This window comes from Psammomys obesus, unplaced genomic scaffold, assembly GCF_907164565.1.
Source record: "Psammomys obesus unplaced genomic scaffold, mPsaObe1.curated_primary_1811, whole genome shotgun sequence".
Classification (NCBI taxonomy): Eukaryota; Metazoa; Chordata; class Mammalia; order Rodentia; family Muridae; genus Psammomys; species Psammomys obesus.
Window position 1 is genome coordinate 1 of NW_026588559.1, and position 12,586 is coordinate 12,586.

General features: G+C 42.5%; 1 protein-coding gene across 1 annotated transcript; it reads left to right on the forward strand.

The window, feature by feature from the left end:
* Positions 1–2,432: 2,432 nt before the first annotated feature.
* Usp51 (ubiquitin specific peptidase 51) lies at positions 2,433–5,321 on the forward strand. The gene is made up of 2 exons (XM_055604345.1): positions 2,433–2,487; positions 3,206–5,321. Exon 2 carries the CDS (start codon positions 3,222–3,224, stop codon positions 5,319–5,321), a length of 2,100 nt encoding a protein of 699 aa, XP_055460320.1. The 5' UTR covers positions 2,433–2,487; positions 3,206–3,221.
* Positions 5,322–12,586: the final 7,265 nt, after the last annotated feature.

A 12,586-nucleotide genomic window follows, 5' to 3' on the forward strand; every position in this document is an offset into this window, starting at 1 on the left:
ACACAGCCAAGTGAAGCAGGATGTTCTCCATTCCTGTCCTAAGATCAAAAATTCTATGTGCCCTGACTTTTATTTTACAAGGTGAAATTATGCAGAAGCCTCAAGAACTGCTCACTGCACCTATGACTTCAGTGTGAAAGTGATAAGGACATTTTACCCATGGACAGCAGACAGCCAGGAATACATGTTGCAGAGTCCCAGTTCACTGACACAGCCACCTTCGGCCACCGCTAGTAGTTGCATTTCTGGAGACCTGGCTACCAATGTCCACCTGTCTATACCACGTTGCTCTTTGAAGTCATACCATCCAAACACACATCGCCTTTAATGGAGAAGACATAATCTGAGGGGTCACACTGGTGTGATCCAAGGAAGCAGTCTAATGTGGCCTGGATAAGAGCATTGTGCAAGCAAAAGGGAATATGAAGTGAGACTTCACTCTGTTTTATCACACACAAACACACACACACACACACACACACACACACACACACACATACACACACACACAGCCCAGACCCCAGCACTCACCAGAGAGAAAGTGACTGAGAGAGAGAAAGAGAGGTGGATGCGGTGGGTTTGTGGAATGATAGGTCTTGAACTCAGAAAAAGTTAAATTCAGATGAAGTGGCTTTTTATTTTCTATTATTCCACAAGTATCATCACCTGGAACTACAGTTGGATCAGTTAAATTTTGAACATTCAAGTTTTACTGGTTTGAGCCACAGACATAGTGTTACGGTTATTTGTCACAATGCTCAGCTTCTGTTTTGGAACTTTCACAGCACTAGGATACGGACAACAAATCTCTTTGGGAGCGGCGGAGTAGCTGTGTCTCTCCTCGCTCCCTCTTCTTCCCACTTAACCGTAGTTTTTACTTAGTCTACTCGATATTTTGAGACTGCCAATCGATTTGGCCTCATCTAGGATCCATTCAGGATCTACATCCTCATTCCTTAGGTAACTCCCACCTCACTGAAGAGGCACTAATGCCCGGCCGGAAGGGACGCGACTGAGGGTTTCACCCCTCCCAACATAAGTAGTAATAGACTTTCACCCAGAAAGTGTTTGGTTAGACTTCTGGGATGTTTGGTTGGCATAGACATGTAATTTTGGGAAGAGGTGGTATAACTATTTTCTCCTCAGCACTCATTGCCATGGTGAAGGGGTATGATATGTTGTCCTTCCGGTCTCTTTGCGATCACTCCCCCAACTCTCTTCACTTATTACATGGAATGAGAAGGCTGTCCAGAGGGCATAAAGGGTATAAAGGTATAAAGGTATAAAGGAGGGGACATCTGAGAGGGAGGTCAGAACCTAGAAAAATCTGAATCATCCGTAGGAGTCCCCAAAGGTTTAGATTCTACTTGATAATACTGTCTCCGTCGTTCTAGTCAGGACAGGCAACAGCTGCAGTCTCCCCTTCCGGACGCTAGCCTGAGGGCGTTAAGATAACTTCGGAAGAACAGAACCAGGTTGGGAAAGAGAACAGTGGTTGATTTTAATTTTGCCGGGCCTTTTTACAGATTCTGAGACAATGAAGCAAGTATCCAGGGAGACATTTTCCTGATTCCAGTCTTTTATCAACATACAACTCCAGTACTCGCTACACCATTGTATTTTGAAACTCAATAACTTGATAAAATATTTTTGGAATCAAGAAAGATCTCTATATGAAAGACCCCTAGCAACCGAACAGACAGAGCACCCTTTTCCGGTGTTCTTTACGCATTCACCCGGCGCAGTGTTTTTAGGTGTACTGCAGCCAGGCAATGTGCTAGCTAAAGGTTTTAACCTTAACACAGAATACTAACTAGGGTTACTAATGTAAAGGATGAAGAATGTATTTGCTGCCACTCTGTGTAAACATGTTACGATTATTCTCCCTTTGACCGATGAACTAAGGCTCAAAGTGTTTCTGGTTTTTCCCTGTAGAAGCAGCAAGTTGCTGGGCTGAGGTCTATTTAAGCCTGAATCACGTGCTTATTTTTCCTCTTGCGCCCCCCCCCCCCCCCGAATAATAACCTCTCAACTTCACTCTTGAGATTTGAATTTTTAAGGTTCCGGAAGAAATACTATAGAATTTACCATCTTGGCAAATCCCTTACTCCACCTTGGTTAGTTTTGTTGTTGTTTCAGTTTTTTTTTTTCTTTCCTTTTTTTATTTTTTTATTTTTTTTTCTGTAGAGAATGCCATAACCAGGTGAAGCTGGAGCCTTTCCAAGATCTTTCTCTAAAATCTGTTGATGTTGTTACCTCTGGTCGAATCCCTTTCAGTAAGGAGTTTTTCTGCCTAGGGGGACAGCGGTGCCATTCATCACTGTTGAAGGCCTGAATCCAGGGCTGGGGGCCCATCCGTGAGAGGGGAGGGGCCAGGGGCGGCCCCCTTGTGACCAGCCCTGAGGAGAGGTCACGGAGAAGACCGGCAGAGGAGCGCCTGGACAGCAGCTGCTGACTTTCTAGATCAAGCGCGCCTTGGGGACCCAGGTAACAACCCAGACCTTTTTACAAATCCGTGGGCTTGGGAAGCTGCCGAGGTCGGGAAGGGAGAGAGAGCATGCACTTTGGGGGTCGTGGACTGTGGATGGGGGTGGTCACGCGTGAAGAGTCTGAATTCTAGGGGAAACCCTAGGAAATGAGAGGACAGGAGGAAGAAACAGGGTGTGAGGGTACAGGCACGAAAGAGCAAGAGAGGGCGCTAGACCAAGTGGCATACAGCAAGTGCGCTTAGGAGTACAGGCTGAAGCATAGGTAAGAAAGGAGCCAGGGGACAGTTTCTTCCCGAGTCAGTTTTTCCTAGGATAACCTCCTTTCAGCCATATTTAACATACATTGTTGACTCAAGGGTTTTAAAGATGCAAGGAGAGAATGTAGAGAAAGGTGCACCAAAGCAAGGCTGCACAGAGCACCAGTGGTTATGCTTTTTAAAAGAGTTGCCATCCTTTTCACCCTAACGCTCAGGCCAGTCCCCTCTCCTCTCCGCCGTACCCGCAGTTCTGGCGGCCTTTGGAGCAGGTAGCCCCGGGCTCGGCACGCCACGCGAGCCCCGTGCACGGGCGGAGACGCGGCCGCGCGCCGGGCTCGCGGCAGGGGGAGGGGCTGAGGCTAACGGCACCGCGGCCATGACGCCGGCTGGCCGTCCACACGAGTTCCTGTCTCCCTCCACCCACAGTCACAGCTCATTCCCAGACGCGTTTCTTCCCAGGCTTGGGAGTGAGCCGATGGCCCACGTTCGAGAAGCGTCCCGGTCCTCCCGGTCGGTCGCCTGTTGGAGTTCGGGAGGTCGAAGAGCCTGTTTGGAGCAGGCAGCTGAGCAAGCAGCGAGAATGGAGCAGATGATGCGGGGTACACAGGGACCCAAGGAGAACAAGCCGGAGCGGTGGCCGGAACCCGAGCCCACGTCGGAGAACTTAACAACTAGGGCCAGTGGCAGCGATGAGAAGGTGCTCGCTTCCACCCTGGCTACTTGTCACACCAGCTCCAGCTTGGTTTGCCCGCGCCGCAAGCCCCGCCCTCGGTCCCAGCCCAGGTCCCGCTCCAGGGGAGGGCGTGGGCTCAAGGCCCCACCCTCGCCTCCCTCCAAACCTCCGCCACCCCCTCCTGCGCCGCCACCTCCACCCCCGCCCCATCTGCGGTCGGTGGCCTGCCGCAAATCTAGGCGTAGAGCCAGGCCTGCACCTAGATCCCAATCACGGAAAAGCTCCTCTAGTGATCTAGGCTACTCTGGGGATCCAGAGAGCACAGAGTACCCGTTATTAGAGGTTGTGTCTAATAAAGGTTCCACAGGCTGCCCTCATGTAGAGAGCATTAAAGTAGCCAAAAACTGGCAGAAGAACCTGCGGATGCTCTACCAGCGATTCATTTGGAGTGGAACTCCGGAGACTAGGAAACGTAAGGCAAAATCGTGCATCTGTAATATATGTAGTACTCATAACAACAGACTCCGCTTATGTGTCTCCTGTGTATTTTTTGGATGTTTTACTGAGAAACATATTCATAACCATGCAGAAACAACACAACACAGTTTAGCAATAGACCTCTGCCATGGGATTATATATTGCTTTATGTGTAAGGATTATGTATATGACAAAGATATAGAAAAGATAGCCAAAGAAACAAAACAGAAACTTCTGAAACTATTAACTTCGACTGCAATAGACGTATCTGATCAGCAGTGTATGACACTGGAGGCTGACGAAAATCAATCAACCTCTGAGTCCAAAGATCAGGAGACTGCTTTGGTAAAACCCAAGAAAAAGAGGAGTAAACAGACAGTTTATTACACTGTAGGAATTAGAGGTTTGATCAATCTTGGGAACACCTGCTTTATGAATTGCATTGTCCAGGCACTTACTCACATCCCGCCACTGAAGGAGTTCTTCCTCTCCGATAAGCACAAGTGTGTAAGGACAAGCCCTAGCTTGTGTTTGGCTTGCGAAATGTGTTCGCTATTTCAAGCCATGTATTCGGGGATTCGATCACCTCTTATCCCCTATAAATTACTGCACCTGATATGGATTCATGCAGAACATCTAGCTGGCTACAGGCAGCAGGATGCGCATGAGTTTCTTATTGCAATATTAGATGTGCTGCATAGACACAGCAGAGATGATAGCATCGAGCAAGAAGGCAACGCCAATTGCTGTAACTGCATTATAGATCAAACCTTTACAGGTGGCTTGCAGTCAGATTTGACATGTCAAGTCTGTCATGGTGTCTCTACCACTATAGACCCATGCTGGGACATCAGTTTGGATTTGCCTGGCTCTTATAGCCCAGGGAGGGCTTGTAGCTCAGTGAATAGCGATGACAACAAATCAACAGTCACCTCACTTACAGATTGTTTGCAGTGGTTTACAAGACCAGAGAATCTGGGAAGCAGTGCCAAAATCAAATGCAATCAATGCCAAAGCTACCAGGAATCTACCAAACAGCTCACAATGAAGACATTACCGATTGTGGCCTGCTTTCATCTGAAACGGTTTGAACATTCTAGCAAACAGAGGCGAAAGATTAATACTTTTATCTCATTTCCTTTGGAACTGGACATGACTCCCTTTCTGGCCTCTACTAAAGAGAGCATAATGAATGGCCAGCCATTAGCCGAATGTGTGCCCAGTGAGAATAAGTATTCTTTGTTTGCAGTGATTAACCACCATGGAACTTTGGAAGGTGGCCATTACACCAGCTTTATTCGTCAAGAAAAGGATCAGTGGTACAGCTGTGACGATGCCAGGGTCACCAAGGCTACAATGGAGGAGTTACTCTGTAGTGAAGGGTACCTACTCTTCTATTACAGGCAAGATATAGAAGGAGAATAATCTTATCCAGAACACTTTCCAAAAAATTATAATAAATAAATAAATAAAAAAAAACAAAACCAAAAAAAAAAGAGTAAGGATCCTAAAGTGACAAACAACACAAGCCTACCTTGAATAGACTATTACAATGCCATTACAACAACGAGCACCTCTTAAAGAAACACAAAAATCTACCTGGAGTGGACAATAACCATAATACCTATATGACAAGTGGCACTTTGGCATAAAGGGTCTATTTTTACCCTGTCCCATAACTCTATGGGAGGAAGACACTAAGTTAACTGTGACCATTTAGCCTTAAGAACTGGAGGGAGAGAAGGAGAGATTGAAAAGGGTCACATAAAGAATATTAATTGAATTCTCAAGGTGGAATGAGAGGAGATATTTTGCAATTACTATGTGTTCTTTATTTTTTCAGAGATATTGTGTTAAGTGGGGGGGTATCTTTTGGGGGTTTTAATTGATTGTAGTTATTGTTATAAGTGCACAAATAGTATGAAAAAAAACCAAATATTTTAAAAGAAAAACTTTAAAGCTTTAAAAGAAAACCATAAGAAACACTTTTGAAAGTTTTAAGAGAACATTTTAAATGTTAAAATTTTAAGTTAAGTATTTTAGAAGAAATATTTTTCAATGTTTTTAATTTAAAATGATTCCAAATTGTTATTGTGTGAAAATAGAGTATTTAGAAATGCTTACAATTTAAGATGAAATATGAAATTTTTAAAGGTAGTTCATGAAAGAAACACTTTAATTTAAAAATAGTAAAGGAAAAACTTTAAAAGCCCAATGTGAAAACATTTAGATTCTACAAATGTAAAGCATAAAATCTATGCATTGGAAAACCAAAATTTTCAGAAAATATTCATAGAAGAGCTAAAAAGTAAAATTTCAAAGTATATAGAATGAAATGAAACTAAGTTAATTGGTTTTAAAGATTTCAAAAAGAAAAACGTTTTCAAGAATTAAGCGAGAACCTTCTGTAAATTCAACTGCAGAGATTTCAGCACAAAAAACTTTGAAAATATATTCACATACAGATTAACAACTGATGTAAATAAGATCATATTTGAAAGTTCAAATTTTATTTTGTACTCAAGCATATTGCAATATAGATGGATATAAAAGATATAAATGAGAGAGTAATGACAAGACAAAATGGTTTGTGAACATATGTATTTTTTTAGTCTTATGTCAATGCAGAAGTAACTATATTGGAAAGGTGATAACATCAAGATTTTTTTTTCATTTAGAACTTTTTATTCATATGCAGCCTTAGCTTCTGAATGAAGGCTTTCAATAATTTTGTGGCTTACAGAAATTAGATCATAACTGTGAAGTTCTGGCTTTTGATGTTTCAACCCCATGATCTGACTGAGAAAGTGGCCGGGACCTTTATCTGAGGAGCTCCCACCCTCTCTGCTTTCAGTCTTTTAACTCATGGGGAAACAAGATCGTTAATCTCCACAGTACAACTATGAGTTTGTGTTTAACATTCCTGCTAATTCCTTATCCGCTCTTTATTCCCACCTTCCCTTCCCTGCGCTTACCTAAATCAGTAAGCCCCAGCCTACAAGCATCATTTTTTTAATTATACACCTGGTGTCATCATCCATTCAAAACTATCTCACAGATGACTTGTCTGGAGCCTTCCCAGGAGCCCCTATGCACGCTTGAATTAGATAATCCCATCCCCATCTCTCCTATTGTGCCTCCAAAGTACTTTGTCTATACCTCGTGGTCATTGTCTGCCTCTCTGCAACAGATCCTGAGAGCAGAGGGCCAAGCCTTATTCCCCTTTGTGTTAATAAATGTTTGTTGAATGCAAAAGTCAGTTTCATCATTTGCTGTGTTCACCCTGTTAGGAATATGATGAAGTGTGTATCTTCCACCAGAGACAGTATATAAAATATTGCTTAGCTTTTTGGGGAATAGATTCATAAAAGATATACTCACTGAGGGGATATTCAGGAGTGTGGAGGGAGAACCAAGAGTAAAAGAGGGGAAAGCACACAGCTGTGGAAGCCTGGATGGACAGTAGGGACCAGCAGCTGAAGGAGAAGCTGAGCTCTCTTACAGGTATATGAAAATGCCCCCACCACAGTTTCTTTCATTCCGAGTCTGCAATTTTACTTAAACCCCCAGTGAGGCAGTAAATCTCACCACTCTACCACAGTGTTTTGTGTCACACTCTGCATCATGACTAGGCAGCAGGAAAGTGACGTCTGGTGGCTGTTGTTTGCTTAGCATTTTTGTTCTTCCACTATTCTTTGTGGGCTAGATGAGGGTATGAATCACTTTGCCCTGTCTCTCGCTGTGCATCGTGGGCCCAACACTCAACATGGGCCGTGTTAGCTTTCAATCTTCCTACACCCCTCACACAAGAGCAAAGCTGTTTGGTTTCTGGTAAGTGGGAAGCAAAATTAAAACCAGTAGGGGATAGAAGCCCAATATCCTTTTTTTAGGAGTATGCCTCAGTAGTATAACTTCCTTATGCTAGACCTTACCTCCTAAAGCTTTCACAACCCCTCAGTGATTACAGACTAGTGACCAATGATTTTAACATTGCACACACTTTGGGGGGACATTTAACTTCCAAACCATAGCAACCCGTTGGCAGTTATTACCTTAAGGTAATGTGGCAACTAGCAAGAATGTAGTTTCCAGCTTGCAGCCTGTATCTAAGTCTGTTTGTGGTGTTGTAATAAACTGCCTAAGCCTGAGCAGTTTTAAAGAACATAACTTTGTTTTCACTGTTCTAGAGGTTGGGAAGTAAAAGATCAAGGTGTCATTCGGGTTAGTGTCTGGATGAGGGCTGTGCTTTTTTCCATGATAGCATCTTGGATGCTACTTTTTCCAAAGACAAGAACATTCTGTTCTCAGTTGGTGGACAGAGCAAGAAAACCAGTGAGGAACTAGCAGGGCCCCCATTCAGCACTTTTGTAAGAGCACTTATGCATGCGTGGTGGCTGAGCTTTTTGACCTTAAAGGGCCATGCTCTTTGGTACTGTTGAATTGATTAATTTTCAATGTATGAATTTTTGAGATTCAGACCATAGCAGTCCTCAGCCTTTTTCAGTGTCTATATAAGCTTCTAGAAAAGCCACTGCAGATCACATGGTTCTAATTGCCACAACCAACAGCAGAAAGGGAAGAGTTTCTGCTTCCAAATGAGAATTTTTAATTTCTGTGAACACAGAAGCAATGGGAAGTAGCCCCAAGCCTAACATGATCTCTCATATTGTAGTCATTTGTTAATATTAGTTTGTCTCCTCGTAGAGCAGTGGTTCTCAACCTGTGGGTCATGATCCTTTTGGAAAGGTTGCATATTATCATGAATATTAGGTATTTACATTATGATTCATTACAGTAGCAAAATTACACTTATAAAGTAACAATGAAAATAATTTTATGATTGGGGGGTCACCACAACATGAGGAGCTGTATTAAAGGGTCACAACGTTAGGAAGGGTGAGAACCACTGCCCTAGAGTCTTCATCATAGATTAGTTTAAAAGAAACAATGACTAACAGGACAGAAGCTCCGTACTTTGGGACTTGCAACTTGGACCTTTGAATATATGAGGGATTTACACCTGGGGTTTGAAACTTGCCTCAGGAAGTAGAGCAGCACACATGATAAGCTGCAGCAAGTGGAGGAAGGACTGGAGTCACTGCTACGTATCCAGGAGCATTCTGGAGAGGGACACAGAGGTAGAGGGGCAGAGGTGGAGAGGGAGGGAGAGAGAAAAAGATTGTTTGCTGCATGTATGGGTGAGGGGAAAAGCATTTTATGGAGGTCATTGTTGGCCTAGGAGGTAGGTCCTCCTACCCTTAAAACTACTTTCTATATTGTCTTTTACTTTATTAGCAGAAAGTAGCAGGAAGATACAATGATATCCTTGTAGTCCTGGAAGTCCCGGTGGTGTTAAATTGACTGAAAATTACCCAGTTGCTACCCATATATACTAGTGATTTACTGAGACTGTCATTGATGATCTTTATGTTCACCTAACAGTAGAACCAAGAGACACTGCAACAGAAAGAGAAAACAGATTCTGCAACCATTGAAATTCATCTGCATAGATAACCCTGGTCTAGACAACTTCAATGTATCCTGCCTCAGATTGAACCCTTGTGCTCTCTCCTCACTTTTTACTCTGAGACTTTGACAGCACAGGGGAGTTTGCATAGACCTGCCTACAAAGAAGGAGGAGAGTCAGGAGACCTCTAAATTTCAATCATGTAGGAGTTCCCAAAGGGACAGTGATCAGAATTATAGAATAAATAGGATAAATTCTCAAGGAAAATGTGCTATTTTTTCTATTCAATGTAAGAATATTTATTTCCTTGGCCACAGCTAAGAAATGAATCTTTTATTTCTGGCTTAGAAAATATGTAAGAAAATTATGATTCAATCATCGGCTAGTTGTGCAACCTGTGGCTTAGGTCCTCATCCTTCAGAGACTACCTTACATCCTTTAAAAAAATATATATTTTGGTCATTTTAAGTCTTTCTCTGTATGTGCGTGCGTGCGTGCATGTGTGTGTGTGTGTGTGTGTGTGTGTGTGTGTGTGTGTGTGTATGCTTGCATGCATTTGAGTGCAGGTGTTGCAGATGCCAGAAATGTCAGACCTCTCTGGAGCTGGAGTTACAGGAGGTAGTGAGATGTCTGACATGGGTACAGGGATTCAAATTTAGGTCCTGTTGCAAAACAGTATATGTTCTTAAAGACTGAGCTATCTCTTGAGCTACTGCTTTACATCTTTTATGCAAACTCAAACAACCATTATATTGTTTATAAGTAGTCAAAACAATAGAAATGCTAGGGGTTTGTCAACTTGACATATGCTAGAATTATCCAGGAAGAAAGAACCTCAGTTAAGAAAATGCTAAGCCAGTAGGAGCATTTTTGCAAATGATAATTGATGTAAGAGGACACAGCTCATTTTGGACAGTGCCATTCCTAGGCAGATGTTCCTGGGGGTATATAAGAAAGCAAACTGAGCAAGTCAAGAAGCACAAAGAAGTAAGCAGCAATTATCTGGGTCCTCTGCTTCAGTTTCTGTTCTTTAGATTATGCCTTGATCCTTGACTTCAATTCCCTCAGAAATAGAAAGTGCCACTTGAGTTGTAAGGTTACATTAACCCTTTCTTCTCTATGTTGTTTTAATTGTGTTGTATTTATCACAGCAATAGAAAACATAACTAAGACACTAGACCATCCCCCTTGAGTCATTTATTCACCACAGAGATAAAATTAATTTACTATGCAAGAGACTGGAAATAGAAAACAAAATACCTACCTACAAAGCGGATTGTTTATGGAACATGATGAGAGGCCATAAAAAAAAACAGGAAAATAACAAAGATTAATGCCAGATAATAAATGGAGAAGGACAGTTGTAATACATTGCTTAATGTGTAGAAGGTGTGAATGCTACAGTGCTTTTAAGAATACTGGGAAGCAAATGTTTGAAAAAAATTAATCTTAATTGACCACAATACATTACTAGAAAAACAAATGTCATTTTTGTGAATAATTGCCATAAAAGAAAACAAAAGGCAAGCACTCTGCACAAGTTTTAGAAAATTACAAAAAATGGTCTGGGCCACCTGGATGCTTTCAGAGTTACTAGAGATGTCTGATTCCACTGATTTCACTATGCAACCTGCAGATGTATAGTGCCCTAAAGTTGAGAGGAACCCTGCCTAGAGCTAAAAAGTTATCAAAAAAATTTATCTGTAAAAAGGCCTGGGAAATTAAGTCCAAGCACTGCTCTTTTCCAACCTGGGTCTGTTCTCCTGCACTTATCTCAATGCCCTCAGGCTACATCCCAAAGGGGAGACTGCAGCTGTTGCCTGTCCTGACTACAACTATGGGAACAGTATTATCAAGTAGAATCTAAATCTTTGGAGACTCATACTGATGATTCAGAATTTTCCAGGTTCTGACCTCCCTCTCAGATGTCCCCACCTTTATACCTAGATGCAATGATTTATCCTCTGGACAGCCTTCTCATACTACATAATAAGTGAGAAGAGTTGGGGGAGTGATCGCAAAGAAACCAGAAGGACAACATATCATACCCCTTCACCATTGCAATGAGTGCTGAGGAGAAAATAGTTATACCACCTCTTCCCAAAATTACATGTCTATGCCAACCAAACATCCCAGAAGTCTAACCAAACACTTTCTGGGTGAAAGTCTATTACTACTTATGTTGGGAGAGGTGAAACCCTCAGCCGTGTCCCTTCCGGCCGGGCATTAGTGCCTCTTCAGTGAGGTGGGAATGAGGATGTAGATCCTGAATGGATCCTAGATGAGGCCAAATCGATTGGCAGTCTCAAAATATCGAGTAGACTAAGTAAAAACTACGGTTAAGTGGGAAGAAGAGGGAGCGAAGAGAGACACAGCTATTCCACTTCCCAAACATTTATTTTTCGTATCCAAGTGATGTGAATGTTACAAAGAGAAGCTGCAGATTGTAACAAGTAACACTAACATTGTGTCTGTGGCTCAAACCAGTAAAACTTGATGATGACCAAAAATTTAACAGATCCAACTGTAATTACAGGTATACTTGTGGAATAATAGAAAATATGAAATTACTTGATCTGAATTCAACTTTTTCTGGGTTCAAGACCTATCTTTCCACAAACACCCACCTATCACCCCATCCACATCTCTCTCTCTCTCTCTCTTAGTCTTTTTATCCCAGGTGAGTGTTGGGGTCTGAGATGTGTGTATGTGTGAGTGTGTGTGTGTGTGTGTGTGTGTGTGTGTGTGTGTGTGTGTGTATCTGAGTATGAAAAAAAAAACAGAGTGAAGTCTCACTTCATATTCCCTTTTGCTTGCACAATGCTCTTATCCAGGCCACATTAGACTGCTTCCTTGGATCACACCAGTGTGACCCCTCAGATTATGTCTTCTCCATTAAAGGCGATGTGTGTGGGGATGGTATGACTTCAAAGAGCAACATGGTATAGACAGGTGGACATTGGTAGCCAGGTCTCCAGAAATGCAACTACTAGCGGTGGCCGAAGGTGGCTGTGTCAGTGAACTGGGACTCTGCAACATGTATTCCTGGCTGTCTGCTGTCCATGGGTAAAATGTCCTTATCACTTTCACACTGAAGTCATAGGTGCAGTGAGCAGTTCTTGAGGCTTCTGCATAATTTCACCTTGTAAAATAAAAGTCAGGGCACATAGAATTTATGATCTTAGGACAGGAATGGAGAACATCCTGCTTCACTTGGCTGTGT